Here is a 19,740-nt window from a genome sequence, read left to right as displayed (position 1 = left end):
GGTGTGTCGTGACCATTTTAGACCAAAAAAAGTTCAATAATCATGTTACTGGATATGATTGGGATTCATTTATTCATCATAACACTAGTGATACCGCGTACGACAGTTTCGTCAAGGTATTAGGCGAAATAAAGGAAGTGTGTAAAAAAACTTTGGCTGCGAAGAAACGTAAAATTGGCTGTCAGTGGCTGACTGCTGAAATCCTGGCTGCCATCAAAGAAAAAGAAGTTATCTGGTGTCGATGCCGCAGGGCATCAAAAAATGACAAACTTCGAGCGGAATATCGTTGCATCAGAAACAAGGTAACTGCACTTATTCGCTTATCAAAGAGAAAATTCTTTGCACAGCAGTTTCGCAGCACTCGTCGCGATGTCAGGAGCACCTGGTCTCTGATTAATCAGTTACGTGGTAACCAACGCTTTTCCATTCAAGAATCAGTGGAGCACAATTTCGGTGTTGTGTCGCATATTTTGGCGAATGAGTTTAATAACGTTTTTTCCGCTGAGCAACGGGTCGCAGTCCAAACTGTGAGCTCGACGAAAATGACAAAAAGCGTATCGCCATCGGCTTTCCTTCCTCTTATGACAGAATCTGATCTTTTCAGCATTTTGTCTAGTCTGAAACGTAACAAATCTGCCGGACTTGACAACATTTTCATAGGTGATCTGATAAGAAACATTACAGCTCTGAAAAATGTTTTGCTGCTTATCTCAAACGGCAAAATTAAGAGTGGTACGTGGCCAGAATCACTGAAGAGCGCTCGCGTTGTTCCTCTGTACAAAAGTGGAAAAAAGAATGATATTGCAAACTACCGCCCTATATCTATTCTTTCCTGCGTATCCCAGATATTGGAAAAACATGTACTTTCTGTAATGAATGCTTTTATTACTAAACATGACCTAATGAGTGGGAAGCAGTACGGTTTTGTCAGCGGGTCAGGGACACAGGTGCTATTGGAAAATCTCTCCGATTTGCTGCATCAAAGCCTGGATAACAATGAGGTAGCATTCGCACTTTTTTTGGACGTAAAAAAAGCTTTCAACACGGTAAATCATGAAATTTTGTGTTCTAAACTGTACTCGTATGGATTTAGGGGTCCTTTTTTGTCTTTAATTGAAAATTATCTTCACAATCGTTCTCAAGCAGTCATGTTTGGGCCTATCTGCAGTGACGCTGTAAAAGTGCTGTGTGGTGTCCCGCAAGGGTCCATTTTATCTCCTTTGTTGTTTAACTTATATGTGAATGACATATGTGACCATGTGAAATCATCCACCATATTCCTTTACGCCGATGACACTTTACTAGTCTCAAGCAACCCTGATTTTTCATATGCCCTGGCTATATACTTCAGGAGGACGCTATTAAAGTTAGTGATTGGTTTGCCTCAAATTTAATACAAATAAATAACACCAAATCCAGACTTGTCTGTTTTCGTAACCCGCATAAAGATGTACCAAGTGCAGGTTCCATATATTTACACACCTCATACTGATCTGCGTGTTCTTGTCAACCTATAATTAGCGTCCCGTCGGTTAAGTATCTTGGTATATACATAGACAGTGATTTGGCATGGAATACTCAGATGACTCACATTTGTAAGAAACTCAGAAGTGTTGCATGCTTGTTGTTTAATTTGCGAACTATGATGCCATTTTCTGTGAGAAAATTAGTCGCCCAGGCTCTGGGGTATAGTGTCTTGAGATATGGTATGTGTTGTTTTTTTAACTGCTCTTTCACATGGAAATGTCTTGTTAATAGGATTTTGAAAAACATTGCTACAAGCGGTCTCTACTTGCCGCAGGAAAATCTGCCTAACAGTGTCTTTACCGCAGCCGGTTTGCCTTCTTTTGACAATCTTTTTAAACAAATTGTAGTACTGAAATGTTTTTGGAATAGCGCATACAGACACATAAATACGAAACCGGTACCGTTGAGACATGTTCCTTGCTATCATAAACCGAGAGTGCGCACTCACTACGGCAAAGCAACTAGAAAATATTACGTGCCAGCTATCTTTAACGAATTACCGGATGATTTATTTTCTTTAACCACCCGCAAAAAACTGCGTGTTGCTGTTCAAGCGTTAGAGAATCTTTAACATGTACTAAAATCTTATCAGTGCTTTTTCATTCTTTCCGTGCCAAAATTTTTGTGTTCTTCATGTTTACGTCTTTTAATTTTCTTTTGCCTCTGCTGGAGCTCTGATGTAGCGCGAAGATTGCCGCGGCTGCCGGTTGTCGCCGCACAAGCCCACTTGTGGCTTCGGCGCTTCCGTTTCTTTGTATGTTCAGATTATGCTGAATAGAGATTATTATTATTATTATTATTATTATTATTATTATTATTATTATTATTATTATTATTATTATTATTATTATTATTATTATTATTATTATTATCTTGGAGGGCTTCAAGGCTATCACTTGCACATATACACAGTATTCGTTCAAGATGCCCAACACGTGCACGTCGCATTGTGATTTATGCAACTAGCTTTGCTACATCTCGGGCCATCTGGGCGTTCATTGCCGCGACTGTAAATGCACTCCTCACTGGAGTGACACGAGCGTGCTGAGCAGGTGCAGTGACCAAATCACGCGAGTGATAATTGAAGCCAAAAAAAATCGCAAGCCTAAAAGACCGCTGTGTCAGCACCCCATCCATAGCCCTTCTGAATAAGGAATTTCGTTTCCTAGCGGCAGCTCGGCATTCATGATTCCCTGCTCGTTTCCTGCTGCGATTGTCTGTTTCATGTCTTACCCTTCTTGTTGTTTTTGATACTTTGTGTATATTTACTGATGTATCAGAGGAATAAATTTTCAGTTGTTAGACTGCGCTTGTGTCTCGTCTCCCCTTTCTGCGTCCTTTGTGTAGTTTGAGCTGTTTTCGAGTGATAGAAAACCAACTAGCTCGTGATGTGTTCTTCTAGTTTTGCTAATTCCTGTATACGACTAAATGGCCAAGCGTGCTGTGAAACCTAGCGAATTCGCAAAGCACTGCTACCAAATATAGAGTCATACTCATTCGAGTAATTTTATTAGAAAGCAGTCAAGCTTCCAGCGCACCTGGTCAAGGTTATAGTGCCTCTTTGGACAACGACGGCCTTCACCCACCTATAGCTAGGACAACTGTTACCAGATGCATTAAATTTTTAACTTCTCTTAACTCTTAACTTCCAGTATACTGATCGCCTTTCATTTAGCCGTAATAGCGCATTATTTAACGCGGAGAGCATTGAAAGGACAACGTACATTTTGTAATTTAATTGTAGATGCATGTTTCCAACAAGCTATGGATTTTAATGTTTATGGAATTGAACGCCCCAGTGCAACACAGGTCAAACAAGACGGTGTACTGGAGACGCTTCGGAACGCTCAGGATAATTCTCACCAATCTGAGTTCCTTACCGTGCACTGACATCGCACAGTACACGAACCTCTACCATTTCGCCTCCATCAAAATATGACCTCTGCAGACGGAATCAAACCCGTATCTTTCGGGTCACAGCTGAATGGTATAAGCACTGAACCACCACTGCGGCTACAAGAAAGCAATATGTGCCATCATCCTGCTCGTTCTATTTCTGACCATTCCCTTGCTTTAGTTGAACATTATTGGCCTGCCCACACTGGCACACGAATTCCGATTGTTGCTGTGTTTATAAAAAAAAATGGGCTGTGGTTTAGCTTTGGTTAAGCCTGGAATGACGCGAGAGCTACAGCTGGCCTAGTGGAACTCGCTCAGTCGAATTGCAAAGTCAGTCTGCGTTTCGCTGGGCGTTCCTCCTTCATCTTGGTCCCTGGGCATGGATTCACAGTTACTACGTAATTTCCTTTCCTCAAGTTCATTTTCTTTATTACGGCCCCCCTTTTAGTTTCTTCTTTCACTCCCACTTCCTCCCTTCCTGTACGGTGCGGTTCGAGTGTCCACCGAGGTGCAACCATGGCGAAAGTGCGACCATGCTGAAGAGGCGAAGCGGCTGGCGTAGTGTAACTATCGCTATAAAAATACCAGCGTGAACTATGGTGCTGGTGGCGATTTGCGGCTACGGCCGCTTATCTGTTTTTTTCAGCCAGCGTCCGCTTCAGCGGACGCGGTTGTTGCTGCGACGCGCGTCTTTTCTTTCCTTTTCATCCTTTTCAATTTCATTTTCATCCGCCGCCGCGGTGGCTCAGTGGCTATGGTGCTCGGCTGCTCTCCCGAAAGACGCGGGTTCGATCCCGGCCGCGGCGGTTGAATTTCTTTGGAGGAGAAATTCGAGGCCCGTGTACTGTGCGATGTCAGTGCACGTTAAAGAACCCCAGGTGGTCGAAATTTCTGGAGCCCTCCACTACGGCGTCTCTCATAGCCTGAGTCGCTTTGGGACGTTAAACCCCATAAACCAACCAACCAACCTTTTCATCCTTCTCTCAGTCGCAACAACAACAACATATGGAGTTCTTGAACCGATACATGAAGGCAGACAGCCAGTAAGCATGTAATAAGTGCTTGTGTATACGCTTACGCTGTACCTTTCAGACATTTGAGATCTTTCGTTCGCTAATAATTTTTCTGCGTGGCGCAACCAGCCAAGTTCACATCTCCAACCGGAGCAGCTCGGTTTTAACGCATGATATTTTCTCTTTCATGCCTCTCTTTTGTTTCACAGGCCCTGCTTCGCCTGGGACGAGAATGACGTAGAGCTCGTCGCGGCTCCCATGCTGCATGGGTCGGGATTTTTCTTCATTACTGTTGGCGTTCTTCTTGGCACGACTGTTGTGATGACCTCCCTAGGCGCAACCTTGCAATGTGTCAGCGACCTCGTCACTAAGTATAAGGTAGTAAGCTCTTTATGGATCTTGCCATTAAGTACAAGGTTTTCGTACGATATTTTTGTTGACTTTATTGTATGCTGGCATGATAGGCCATACCATCTCCTTCTGCTTTCCGCACAATTTTCGCACCAGTTTCAAGCAAGTGGTTTATTCTTGGCTCGTTACGGTTCTGCTTAAATACGTGCCGTACCGCACTATCTTAATTTTCTTTGAGCTGAAATGTTTGCTTGTTTTGTCCTGGCGCCAGCTCCTTAAATTATACCTATTTTATGCCACTAAATAATTTGGAAGGCCTCAGCACGCTTCTAAATAAACGAAAAAATGAGTTGTTATGATGACTATTAAAGACAAATTATTCATTCAGATCATCAAACGCCAGACTCATGTGGTGTGCCGCGTGAGGTGTCGGCGTTTTTTATAATTCCGTCATATCTTCAAAATCATTAGTATCACTGTTATGTGCGGAGCTTTGTCGTGTATTATTCCAGTCACAGGATGCACACACAGAAATACTTGAAAGAGCAATCCACTTTGCAGCAAAAGGGAATCAAGTCCGAGAAATCTACAAAGGAAACCTAAAATCCTTTGTCTCTTCGTTGATGCGCGAATATTATTTTTTAAAGCATTCTGTGCCGTACATATTTTTACCATGATTAAGTAACTCCCTTAACTGCAGGTGACAACGCTGGTGCTCCGACCCAACAACTTAAGATTGATTGCGGCCCAAATGCACAAGATGGGCAACCGCCTAGCAGGTGTCCGTCGCATCTATGTCGGTGGCGACATGCTCATGAAGACCACCCGCAGTGTGGTGCAGGCCGCTTTTAGTGACCTCGAAAGGGTAATGAATCAGTACGCAATGACCGAGTCGGTGGGCATCCTCTGCTCGCCCACCCACCACGAGACCACACCAGGAACTGACGTCGGCTACCCTACTCCTTGGTCGCAGATAAAGGTATCCGCAGGAGACATATGCCAGGACATGAGGCATATTATATTACACTGGTAGCAGTACTACGATTGCGTCTTGTTGAAAGAAAAATGAGAGCAGTAATGTTAAGATACCACAAGCGGGCGGAGTGGGTGAGTTAACAAACGCGGGTTAATGACATCCTAGCTGAAATTAAGAGGAAGAAATGGACAAGGGCAGGGCATGTAATGCGAAGGGAAGATAATTGCTGGTCCTTAAAGGGAAACTGCATATGTTTTAGAAATCAACGAGCTTAAGAGGGTCGAATTAGTGAAACTTGCAGGTAAAGCATGCGAATTCTTTTTGGGCTAGCGCTTGAAATAGTGAAGTAATCGGCGATTAAAGTCAGGACGCCCTTCAAGCTTCGCCAAGCGGGGGGCGCATGATGACGTCATCGAAGGCATCGGTACATTTCCAACGCGCAAACGCCTGCTTTGAAGAAAAAAAACCAACGCCACCGAAGGCAAACCGTGCCGAGAGTTGTTTGGCAGCGTCTAACGAGTCAGGGCAGGGTGTGGCTAACGACAGCGGTAATTTGAAATCATACCTTCTGTGAAATCACGCTGAATTTTTCTGCACTCCTCTAGTGCACTGAGGAGAAGCGCCAAATTCAATCGTCGATTAAGTCACTATTTTAAACGCCTGTGCAAAAACACTTCGCATGCTTCACCTACAGCCTATATAGATTTGAATCCTTGAATACCGCGAAATTCTCAAAAAAGTGCTGCAGTTGCCCTTTAAGCGTAACGCAGGGGTTTCCAAGAGAAGGTAAGCATAGCAGGAGGTGCCAGAAAATTAGGTGGGCGGATGAGATTAAGAAGCTTGCAAGGATAGGGCGACCGCAACTGGCAAAGGACAGGGTTAATTGGAGAGACATGGGAGAGGCCTTTGCCTTGCAGTGGGCGTAGTCAGGCTGATGATGATGCTTGAATATTCACGCCACGGCGCATACATCTTCAGAATCCGCACCGACTCTGTGATAGAGCTACACTGGGCGGCACGACTCACTCGGCCAGCAACACGAGAAAGCACATCCTTCGTCCATCAAAGTTTAATGTCTCCATCCACTACCCCACTACCCGCTAACTCACCTACATCCTCATGCAGAATACTCAAACCCCAGACAGTGAGATTGGTGAAACTCAAAGGGAACGTGCACTCCGTTAGCAGCACTACAACCATTTCTCAAGAACAAGATTTCTCTACCCATAAGTTCCACCTACTGCCACCTGCAGAGGCTTCAATCCGCCAGAACGTGCGATCAGTAAGCCGTAATGGCAAGCAGGGCTTTTTAACAGTACTACGAAACTCGTCAACGACATGGAGCTTCTGGCGTCAGCAACATCCTTGCGTGAAGTGGCTGTGATCAGCCTCCCTGGCGCACGGAAGGCAACCAGGTTTCTTGGCGAGACTGAAAATTTACCGTTCAAGCATGCGCTTGTCTAGATGGCGCGTGAGAACGACGCACTGCGCTCCAATAAGAGCCGCCAAACTTGGTGCCGCTGCGCTCTCGTTCAGTTCTCCTCCTCTGTTTCAAGCTGGTTAATAAATCACAACGATGTTATTCCAACTACTACACTTTTTGTCTTACCGTACCATGTACACCGTCTACTGCGTAGTTAGTACTTCCCAGCTCGGTTTAGGACGAGGCTCGAAGCTAGGAATTATGGCAGTTGTCCTTAGAAATGCTTGTCTCATTGCCAAACTCAAATGCATTGCTCTGGTGTTAACGTGAAGAGAGAAAAAAAACAACCGGGCAGTCTTAAGATGTCCACCAGGCTGTCTGTATCATGTTTTACGATTCTGTTTCTGCATTTAACTGTTATATCCTTGGGGCTTGCATTTTATTTTTTTTATTTATTCATACTGTTAACCCTCTGCATGAGGGTCATTACAGGGAGGGAAACATATACAGACACAAGTGCAATTCTCTTCGCTAAAAAAAGAAACACTCAAATGCACAGAATTACAGATTTGCACAGCAATCTTCCAGGAACGCGTTCACACCTATCACAAATTTGTCTACATCTGTTTGGTCCACAGCGTCACTTGGCAGTTGATTCCAAATTTCTACAGCATCGGGAAAAAAGGAGTAGCGATAGACATCAGCACGTGTAATAATAGGTTGTAATACCTTACTGTGATTTTTCCGAGGGCAACGCTTCAGGGGAGGCGCAACATAGTGATGTTTATTAACTTTGACTTTATCATTCATTATCAGAAAAAAAAAGTTTCAATTTCTGCTTTAGTCTTCTTACTTCTAGTGATTCTAGCTGACACTCTTTTAGCATTGCTGTGACTGAATCAGTGCGGCGGTATTTAGAGCATATAAAACGTGCTGACATCCTTTGCAATCTTTCCAGTTTCCGTTTTAAACCCTTTTGATGAGGACTCCACACTGCACTTGCGTACTCTATTATTGGCCGCACGAACTTCTTGTACGCAATCAATTTAATTTCTCTAGTCGCATTCGGCAACTTCCTCCTCAGGAAACAGACCTTCTGGTAGGCTTTTAAATAGACATTTTCAATATGGGTGCGCCAGTCAAGATTATTTCTTAATGTCACTCCCAAGTACTTGAGACACTTTACTTGATCTAAAGAATTTTCACCGATATTGTATCGAAACATCATAACATTCTGCTTCCTTGTTACTTGCATGTAATTAGATTTTTGGTAGTTTATTTCCATACCCCATTTCAGGCACCACGAGTTTAACGACTGAAGACATCTATTTATGTTCATCTGATCTGCCGGGGAAGCCACAGGAGAGTAAATTAAACAATCATCGGCAAAAAGTTTCATTCTGACAGGCGATTCGACGATAGCAGAAATATCATTTATATACAATAAAAACAAAAGCGGACCTAAAACGGAGCCCTGTGGCACCCCCGACAGAACTTCACGCCTATTCGATACTGCACTTTCTATTTTGACGACTTGACAGCGGTTACTTAGATAGGCCTGAATCCATAGTACTATACTTTCAGCGATTCCTAATCTGCGTAGTTTAAAAAGAAGCTTATGATTCGGAACTTTATCGAAAGCCTTCGAGAAGTCTACACAGACCACATCTACCTGCTGACGTTCATCTATAGCCTTGCAAAAGTCGTTCACTGTTTCAATTAACTGCGTCACTGTCGAAAGGCCGGTCCGAAAACCATGCTGAAATGGACACAATAGGTCATTTATTTCCAAAAAATGAAGGATGTGTTTAGCTATTATGTGTTCAAAAACCTTGCAACATACGGAAGTTAGTGAAACTGGCCTGTAGTTTTTTACAAGAAGTCGATTACCGCCTTTAAATACCGGAACTACTATTGCGCTGCGCCAGTCACGAGGTAAAGAATGATCCCGCAATGACTTTTCAAATAAAATTTGCAAATAATATGATAACCACTCAGCATACCGTTTAAGGAATTCCGTCGGTATCTCATCGGGACCGCTCGATTTCTTCGGGTCCAGAGACAGTAGCTGCTGACTGATGCCCTCCCTATTGATGCGAATCATGTGCATTGAGTATGGCAACGTGTAAATTGTATGATCACTCTCAATGTCATTATCATCCCTACTGAAGACCGACTGGAAGAAATCGTTAAACAGATTTGCAATATCGGTTTTATCAGTCACCTCATCGTTCCCATCCATTACCTGTGTGATTGCGTTCTTTTTCGCTGAAAAATATCGCCAGAACTTTTGTGGTGAGCTTGTGAGAAAATTACCTTTGGAGACTTCTCAACGGTTATCTTTGAACCTTTACTGATATCGCTCGAAAGACAATTTGGCTACAGAAAAATAGAAATTCAAAGCAAAATAGTGCCCTCCGCAATAATTTTTTTTCATTTCGTGATTTCTCGACAAAAGCATCCGTACGAACCGTACTGGGCCGGTTATCTTGTATTGGAACTATAAACTACATGTCTTTCAGGTTGTTGAGATGATGACAATAGAAAGACTAGGCCCAAACGAGGTAGGCGAGATATGCTTTCGCACACCATCTGTCATCAAGGAATACTACAAGAGACCAAAGGAAACTGCACAGCTGTTTGAAGAGGATGGCTGGTGCAAATCAGGTACGGCATGCAACTTTTCAATGCGTCGGTTTAACCTTGTGGATCATATCGAATACGGCAAAAATTATGGGCAAGGATTAGATTGAGACTATACTCACTGTTTTGAAGAAATCATCATGGAGGATGTAATACATCGCTGCGTGAGTATGCATGGCGTTATATTTAATTATGATCATGTGCACATCCAAAGCCCCGCTGCCATTTAGCAGGAATTACCAAGGACTAAACAGCAGTCTTCCTGCATATTCGGTGTCACTCACCACCGTGCGTACCGTCGCATCAATATATTTCGATTTAATCAACTACATGTTCTGATGTTAAAAATATTTTTATAGGTTTCATTTGTCAAAAATATTTGTGTGAAACAGTAGAAGGTCACCGGTGCATTACTGCCTTCATTGCACGCCAGCGACAAGGTATGCAGTTCAGTGTCGGGAAGGGCACCTCACCTGTGTTGAAAAATCTGCTGGGTTCATTACCACAAAAGCATATACACGTGGTACACCATTACGAAATTGATCATTCCTGTGATGAACTAGGAGCTTGGTCTATCAGGGCTCTCAGATTCCAGAAAAGCTATCACGCGCGCAATCAAACTTTGTATGATGGAGTCTATGCCAGAGACAGCGATAAATGCAATGGCGCTAAGTGTGTCCAATATTTCGTCTACCACTCACCATAACATTTTAGCCACTAAAGACAAAATAAATAATTTGAATATTTAAGCATTTAAAAGCCATAAATTACAATTATGTAACCGCTGATTAACAGCACGAAGTGAAAAAAAAAACGAAACGTACGCCTATTTGTGTTGCTTCTTTTCTAACAATATTCAAGTTCATCAAGCTGCACCAAGTAGAACAAGTTCTCGTAAGAATTTACCATAGGCTGCATTCTGATGCAGCCTCTGGTGTAATAGCTCCACAACATCGCCCTTCGTTACTCTCAGTAGGATGTACCTGTACACACAGGTGTCCATACACGAGTCTCTAGAGTGAACACATGAACGCTTGTGCTGAAAAGCGGTGCAGAGTCTCTTAATTAAACTAACAGTCGCATCAGTGCTCTTCACAACGGTACCGGACGCAGCGTAAACTGCCACTGCTGTACCACGTGCTTCCGTGCCACTTCCAGCGGAGCACCTCAGACCACTCACGTGGTGTTTAGAGGCAGCGTCCCTCATCCAGGATCCCATATTGCTGGCGGTGAGCAACTAGGCAACAGTGGTGCACCACGTTTTTATTGCATGATGCCAAATATCGAACGTAAATAATGCAGGTTAGCTATGCTCTACTTAAGAACGCGGGGCTCACTTGAGAGCAGATAACCGGTTTGTGTAAACTTTTGTTTACCGATAAAAAATTAGTTGTAAGTCAGCCATCGCCTGTGTGTCTTCTCTGCCGTGCATCTTGGTTCCCGTCTGCAGTAAACAGCTGCCAACTAGCGCAACTTCATTCCACACTTATGTACTACGCGTCCATGTCTGTCATGTGGCATTGCGCTGTGCTTGGTAGACGAACGTGATGTACATCTCCTTTAAAGTCTCTATACTGGTCGTCTCCGATCCCAGCCTCCCTGTCTGGATGACCGTACATGCTTTCTCCCTTCGCGCCCTTGTCACCTTCGTAAGCTTCCGGATAAAGCTGCCATTGCAGACACAGTCGAACCCTTTTCTGTTCTGGCACTAAACTCGCGTAGTGGTCAGTACTCACAAGACACTTTTTAGCTGTCCTGTCATCGGACTCTAACGTTCGCAAACGTTCTTCGCCCGTGCATATAGCTGAAGTGCTGAACAAACCAGTGACAAAGTGGAAGCGCTAGAGGCACAAACCGCACCCGAATATTCCGGATGGCGTTGAGCGCACACTAAGAGCCATTTTTTGTGGCACTGAATTAGATAGAAACAACGTGCTCTCAGTGACATGTTTAGAAACGCGCTGCTTATAGGCGGAGGAATGACGCAGTCTTGTACGTTTGTTGCTCCTAGTTGAAGATTAAAGTTAAATTGTCTCGAAGTTTGTTGACCATAGCAACGGATAAGGCATGGTTAAGCTCTTTCTGCTGGATACTATTCGGACTGCAAGTTTTAGAATGGTTGTCATCAGGTGGTACTTGATGTTCGAGCTTAGGGTCGCCGTCGTTTACGGCCAACATTCGCCTGAGTTTTTTGATGATATGAGCTAAAACCATTTCCTACTTAACAGCCATCTCATGACCTATTGCCAGCCAACTATTCTTGGCAGTAACACCTCTTCCTGCTAGTTGAAAGCCATATGAGCTCTGTAGCTTTTCCTAGCAACAGCCACTTTTATGGATTTCGAGTTGGAACGGAAACGTCAGCCGTTGCTTTCTGAGGCCGGAACGTCACATGCACCTATGCAAGTTGATTACGCTGAAGGGGCGCAAATAGCGACAAAATTTTTTTAGGGTGAATGCTCTAGTTCCTGCTTGCGAAATGACCTTTTAAACAAAATGTTTTTTTAGGGGTAAGTGGAAAAGCAGTGATGCCTTTTTGAAAACCATGACGCTGCTTTCGATTTATGGCGCCCAACACGTACGCAGTTCTAGTTTTATATGTCTGACATAGCTAGCCGACGGTCCAATGGATGCTTGAAATTTTTTCCAATGTTTCCAGTACTATGACTTTACCTCCATTTTTTCAAACCTCCTGAGGTGAACTTCATCTGGAAACAAAAATGGAAAGTTAGTTCACTCAAACACCGTTTTAAAGGAGAGAAGTGTGACAAGGTGTCGATGAGTTTTGGCTGGTTTCTCACTGTTAAATTCTAGAAGGTCCACTTTTATGCCGACGGTAAAGATGCGAGGAGAACAAAATATAAGCCTGATGGAAGACAAGAACACTATAATTATGAGCAAAACGATAGGGGTTATACTCTCAGTTGTTACCAGTACATGTGTCACCCAACTTCGCGCACTGTTAACCTGAAGTTCCTAGACACCCTTAGAGCGTGTGAGGGTAGCTGTCTCGGACTCAAGGAGATGCCCTCGACTCAGTGTGGCAAGCTCAGCGTAGACCAGCTACCAAGTGACAAGAGCTTTTTTGGTCCTTTGGTGCCCAGCTTTCGCCGGTCGCAAGCCAGAGAATGGGTCGGGGCAAAGGTTCACAAACAAAACAAAGTTTGTAGAGCAAAGAGACGATACAGAGGATTTCACAATCACTTACAAACGCATACGAAGGGATTAACAAAATAATGCAAGTCGTACAAAGATACCCTCGAGAGAGAATACAATACGAAGGAAATATTGCACTTAAAGTGCATTAACACAGGAGAGAGGCAACAAACAAAACAGTTTGTTCACCGGGAACTGCGACAGTCCGACGACCACAGGTCCACGACGATCTAGTCCCACAGACTGGCGCACGCTGCTTCGTTCGTCCGTGGCTGCGCGAGTGGTGTTCTCCCGAGAGTCGAGCGGGCGCGCTTCTCCGAAGGTTAAACTGCGGCTCGGACTAAACTGACAGTGGTCAACGCCCTTCTTATATAGGCTTGGTCCGCGTCTGTTTGTTTTACGCGCCAAAGTAGGCGCGCACATACACGCAGTGTCGGCCGTACAGTCTCCTTTTCCTTCTCGCGCCCGCTGCGCGTCCTCATTGGTCCAAAGTCGGGAGTCCCTTCGAGGAGCATCTAGTAATTTCTGGCGTGGCGCCACCGCAGACGTGCGAGTGAAGAGGAGGGGGACATGTATTAGCGCACGCAATACGCCATTTCCGCTGGTTAGGAGTAGAAGCACCTCCGACATTCTAGAAAAATTGACGTAGTGGCTGAATCATTCCCTTCGGCGAGCGGTGGTGGAGGGGGCAGCCGCACACACAAGGCTAGTCGCTCACCGAGGCCCTCCTTCTCCCCCGTTTTACTACACGCGCTGGTGAGATGCCTCCGCGCGGCGCTGTTTTCGTTTCTTTGTTTCAAAAATGCGCTGAATTTTGTGACAATATGCCACTGAATTCAGAAACAAAACCCTGTTCGTTTTTTTGTGGATATTTTGTAAAATAATGCCTTCCTCCCCGCAAGTAATTCTTGAGGGCGTAACTATCTTCAGTTCGTTTCTTCGCTTTCGTCCTTCTATGAGCACCTCCCAATACGTTCATTATCCGTCTGTTCTGAAATATGATTAACTTGGTGTCATTTTCAAGTTACATATTTAGCGGTTACGTGTACTCCTGAGTATATTTATTAGCAATGGGCGGGGTTCGAGAAGCGCGTCACGTAACCAAGACTGTGCAAATGGCAAATATCTACGTCCATAACTGTGGGATGAAACACCACCAGATTTAAGTGCAGTTCATAATAGCAGGGTGCGTGGCATCGTAAAATTAAAAGAGATGTTCACTGTAAAGATGTTTCGCTTTTAGTACATTATGGAGACACCCCATATACCCAATTAAATTGCGAAAAAAGACGTTCGCTCGAGGCAATAAAAAGTCTTGTGTTGTTATCTGCACCCCCTTGATTCGGCACTGTAATTAGGCACTTTAGTGGCTCTACAAACTGTAGACTTCATCTACAGTGCTCCAGGCTAGACGGCTGCAGCGTGCGCGTGAGTAAAAGGTTTTGCATGCCATGATTATGTAAGCAATGTAACACCCCGTATGATTTCGTTCAACGAATCGAGGTTATTATGTTAAAGCAATGAGATCCATTTATACATCGGCCAACATTGTTTCATGCTGACCTCGTTATCAACTTCGTTATCGACGTTATCAACAAGTAACACCATATAGCCGCGCACTTTATAACAAGAGGCTGATTCTCCGCTCGTGGGTTTGGTCTCCTTAGATGAATCCAAGGTACCATCACCACAGAAGTTCATCAAAGAATTCTTTAAAAGGTTGTGCTTGCTCATGTACGTAAGACTTTTGCCTTTGGTTATGTTTTACCAAACCGACCCGCAAAACACTCTTCTACGCTCGTAAAAAAACTGAAGAGGAAGGTGGACCTTATGAAGTCGCAAAGCTGAGCTGATGACACTAACCTAAATGAACACATCTGAATAGACTTTGCGCATTGTCTGAGGTACAAAATTCGGCAGAGACACTTATGAGGTGTGAGAAGGCGTAAGCCCGCCCGCTCACTTCGTGAACGTAGTCGCAAATGCTGCGGCGACATGTAACTCGACGCCACGCACCTCGTAATTCTACTTCTGCATGGCTCTACGTAACCGCCGCCGTGACGTCACCGCACCCCTTCTGATCTGCGCGCTAACTTCGTGAATCCAGTTTCCGCCGTACCGCGGCCCACGCTTAGCATTAAGGGTATGATAGCTAATAGGTTAATGCCCATATATGCAGATTTGTTATTTCTCTTTTTAACATTCACAGATACCTGGGAGCCCTCATACCACACCTGGCGCAGTGGTGCAGCGTTAAAGCGGTAGCCACCGACCTTAGATGGCAGTTGCTGCATCCGTTGGAATTTTTACGATCCAGTTTGCTCTTCCCTAGCAACCTCGCTAGACAAATTATTAATTTAAACACCGCATGCAAGGTTGCATGCGGACGCAATCTTTCATAGGTACCATCGAATGTTATGGCACACCCGCACAGAGAGAGGTTTTCGGTCAATGGGGCAAGTAAGGCTCATGCCCTAAAAAAGGTGGCAGCGTTGTGGATAAACTCCGCCAGCCGCTGGAAGAGGCGGACTGGACGTTCAATGGTGGCTTGCTGAACTTCGTGCCTCGAAAGTGTGAAGCAGTGATAGACGCAAAAGCTTGCTGCGAAGTAATGACGACAATATGTTATTGTGAAAAGGCCTTCTTGAACTCGGCCTCTCACTTTACAATAAATACGCAATAAAGTGCTCATTCCATCCATGGCTGCAAAAAGCAGTCGTAAAGTTATTTTCTTTGTGAACGAATTGAAACTTATCATGAGCATATATTTTGGTGGATATTGTGTAAGAAGTGTTAACTTTGTTTCTCTAAAGTTCATGCTCAAGTTTTAGTGTCGTAAAGAATTCATTTCGAAAAACTTTCATGTCACTTTTTGCCCATCATTGTGTTTTCTTTCCCGAATCATCCTTGGGTTACAGGAGAGAAGAATATATGGAGATTTACTGCCAGCTGGTCGGCTGCTGTATTACGTTCGTCCCACTGTACTTCTGAAGGCAACGATCGTTTCCAACTCTTACGCGAGAACTTTACACAGGTGACTTGGGATACTATGACGAAGATGGCCGCCTGTACATCGTCCAGCGACTCAAGGATATGATCAAGTGCATGGACATCCAGGTTATTCCTGCAGAGCTCGAAGAGCTCATCCTCAAGGAGCACTCGGAGCTCATATCCGAAGTGGCAGTGGTTGGCTTGCCACATCCGGAGTATGGAGATGCCCCGGCAGCCGCCTTGGTGATCAAGGACTCCGGTAGCAAGTGTGACTCTGAATACCTCGCCAAGAAAATCAAAGCCACCATCGCAGGTTGGTGCCCACTGTCGCTATGCTATGCTTCTATATTCTGAGCGATGTCGTTCTGTGAAGAGTCAGAAGAAGGAAACCCTCATATCTTGGGAATAAAGAGTTTTCTTTACAATAGTTGGTAAACAATATTGGAGTAATCACTCACTAGCACCCACCCAAGCGTTGCCATTCGGTAACAAAGGAAAGCTATATACCAACCACTGGAACTGCAGTTAAAGGAAAATGCCTCCTTTTCGGGGCTGGGGACCCAGGACCACCAGCTTACTGGGTCGTCCCTGGTCATGCTACCTGCCGTATGGCTGCGTTTAGGTTGATGCTTAATAGTAATTACTCCTTTACTACATATATACTAACCGGTCATTGATTGTATTACTTCTGTACCGGAAAATAGATGAAACAGGTTTGCAGCGTAGATTAGCAACAACTACAAACTACAATATAACCTTGTGTATAGGTCTGTTTTTTTTAAACGCTCCATCCATACTTGAGGGACCACCAAAATGCGTGGCCAGCCTAGGCGAGGCGCGAAACTTGATACTATATGACAAAAGTATGGGCCAACAATGCCAGTCGCGCTGCTGTTTGTTGGTAGCCTTGAGCGTCAGCCATTTTCGAGCCTTATCAATTTACCGCTATTTTTCTCACAGTGTACCGCTGTTGCTCAAGCAGTTACTGCACAAGCGTTTAAAGTGTACCTTTTCTTAAACAAACTCTAGCAAAAGGTCGATACGAAGTGTGCATTCTTCTCCAGTTCAAAAAGTTGACACATATTGTGGTAAGAACAAAGCTACGTAGTTGGAAAGGCAGTTAATGAAGAAAAGAAATACGAATGATTCGAAACGAAACTGTTAGGCCACGAGTCTTAGAGCCGTTTCATTACAATACACCGAACACATTGCAATAAAACATGGAGTTCTGTGTTGAGCTATGTTACGCATGATTTTGTTGTTTTTTTTCTCTCTTCTTGCAGATAATGTGGCTCTGCACAAACATCTTTTCGGAGGGGTCTTTTTCCTGGATTCTCTGCCAAAGACAAAGACTGGAAAACTCCGCCGCCTCGAACTGGCACAGGAATGCACGCGTAGAAGCGCTTTGTAAAGCAGCTATTCTCCTGTTGGGGAAATAAACTGTGAATTCTTGCTCTAAACACTTGACCATTACTCATCAAAAATATATTGGCTTAAATGAGCGAATGTGCCGCAGTTTACACGTAATTATGTTCTAGTTTGAGGCCTTTTAGTGTAATGCGTAAAGATTCATTACTCCAATTATATAATAATCCTTTATCCATTTTCTATTAAGGATCCATTTGGTGCTCTACCAATGGTCACTGTGTTTGGGTGACGTAGCTGCAGCTTTCAAGCGCTCACTGGAAGCGGCCGGACTATCGGCTTATAGACGACCGGACCTCACCCTTGGCTGCATATCGTTGCTATTGGTGAGCCTAAGCGTGCGACGAGTGGCGAATTCTATCGTCGAAGTGGGAACCGCTGGCATGTGATCTCTGTGATCGACAGCTTGTCGCTTTGATCTAATGCTCACGTCCCGCCACGTCACACGAACGAAATAGAGAACGGATAATGCCTCGTAGAACAGGGCCCCTGATCTCAGCAATGGAGCTGTTGGATCACGTACTGGCTCTAAAGAACAACGAAAATATGTTTTGCTATCAATGCGACCTAATGCTATGTTTGTTAATTATCCATGTCAGTTGGTCCTTTGCCATTGGCTGCCGCTACTCTCATTGACATTGCCGTGGCAGAAGACGTTACCCTTGTCCTGACAGAAGGAGGCACGTGATGCTACCTGCGCAAACCCGTTCCGAGCTCATCTCCAAGTAGCAGATCGCTGCCGACGCCGATAAATGGCGGAGCATGGAGCCGTATTTTTCATGACTTGCTTCTTGCATGACACGCGACATCTTATTGGAAGAGAAGATAGTTTCAGCAAGGAGGACCTGGTAAAATAATGTTGCTAAACTTTTTCAAGTTAAGCTCAACTTGCTTCCTGTCAGTGACTCATTTCTGGCAAATAATGAAGACTAAGTAGTTGGGTTCTTGAATGACAACAGACTTTTCCCGGATTCTCCATCGACGGAAATAGTCGGTTCCATATGTCAGGAGAACGCCCTGAAATGCGTACATTTCTACCGACAACCGCGGCGCTGTAGCTTTCCAAAACGAGTGTGAAATAGTCTGGAAAGGCTTTTCGACTACTTCTACACAACATTTGCAGAATTGGAATGATTCTCGTTTCATTCAAAACCAAGGGTCCCTATGGGACCATGTATTGCCCCCGTCCGTAGTGGTCTTTGCCTTGCGATGTACAACAGAATTCTGAAAGACTGCTTTGAACATTGGCCCGTTTGAAAACATTTCCGCTTTGTGAGAATTTTTCATTTCTCTTAGATTGTATTGATGGCGAATTTTTCCTAGAAGTTCCTCAAGTTTTGAGTGTCTTTACGAAGACAGTGGCAGTACTCGGATTATCCGTCCAAAACTGGATAATAATTCTATTTTCTTCATGGACCTTAGACTTTTCTCACTACTAAGCACGTGTGCGGGGATTCAGAATCAGGGGGCAAAAAACCCACATTGGCATACGACTCCACTCACTGAATGTCAATGAAAGGAAATATTGTAGAGTGAACTTTTAATAACGCTTTGGCGAAGCCATGTGAGCATACACTACCGCAAAGCGTTTCAGGCCAAGAGGGCAGGCTGACACAGTCTGGACAGCCGCAACACCTTTCGCCCACCGTAGAAAAAATTGGTGGAAACTGCCAAGAACACAAGGAACGATGCCTCAGTTGAATTGCAATAATGAAACAAAAATATAGTTGTTTGTCCGTACATGCGGCATGCTTCCGATAACCTGAATCAAATTGGAAACAAATCACTTGTATACGTGGTCATTTAAGCCCCTCGTCACCATCAGCCTGACTACGCCCTCTGCAGTCCAAAGGCCTCTCCTATGTCTCTCCAATAAACCCTGTCCTTCGCCAGTTGCGGCCACCGTACTCCTGCAAACTTCTTAATCTCATTCGTCCACCTAACTTTCTAGCCCCGCAGCACCTGTCTGAAATTTGTCGTCGCGTAAATGAAAAGACGAAAAGAAACAGCGGTTTTACTTGGCGGCACAAAAATGCCTTAGTAGCATGTGCCGGAGGTGTAATCTATTCTAGCCCACTATCGTTTTGCCAAAGGTACCTTGGCCAAGTAGGCTGATGTATTAAAGAAAGGCTTTTGTCTAATGTACTAAATACGACTCAAGCTATCATGGTGATCGTTCTGAAGCGTGCCGGCTCACTTCTTGAAAAGCGAGAATGAAGGGCAATGCTCCTCTATGTTTAGAGAAACAAATGTTAAAAAAAATGCCAAAATAAGCTGACACACGAGATATTGGAAGCTGTCAAGACTGCGAAAGTCAAGATCAAATGCTCCAGCAT

At 44.3% G+C, this 19,740-nt stretch overlaps 1 protein-coding gene across 1 annotated transcript in view; it reads left to right on the top strand.

The window, feature by feature from the left end:
• The window catches only part of LOC149360289 (uncharacterized), a 98,925-nt gene extending 81,535 nt beyond the window's left edge, over nucleotides 1-17,390 (top strand). The window contains exons 6-10 of the mRNA XM_089572257.1: nucleotides 4,649-4,817; nucleotides 5,491-5,769; nucleotides 9,712-9,856; nucleotides 16,023-16,292; nucleotides 17,263-17,390. Coding sequence (XP_089428383.1) covers nucleotides 4,649-4,817; nucleotides 5,491-5,769; nucleotides 9,712-9,856; nucleotides 16,023-16,292; nucleotides 17,263-17,390 — 991 coding nt within the window. The remainder of the gene's footprint in view (nucleotides 1-4,648; nucleotides 4,818-5,490; nucleotides 5,770-9,711; nucleotides 9,857-16,022; nucleotides 16,293-17,262) is intronic.
• Nucleotides 17,391-19,740: the final 2,350 nt, after the last annotated feature.

Source organism: Amblyomma mixtum, chromosome 2, assembly GCF_055824585.1.
Source record: "Amblyomma mixtum isolate Tamu chromosome 2, ASM5582458v1, whole genome shotgun sequence".
Classification (NCBI taxonomy): Eukaryota; Metazoa; Arthropoda; class Arachnida; order Ixodida; family Ixodidae; genus Amblyomma; species Amblyomma mixtum.
The sequence above is the reverse complement of the archived record's forward strand: the minus strand, read 5'-3'. Positions and strand labels throughout refer to the sequence as shown.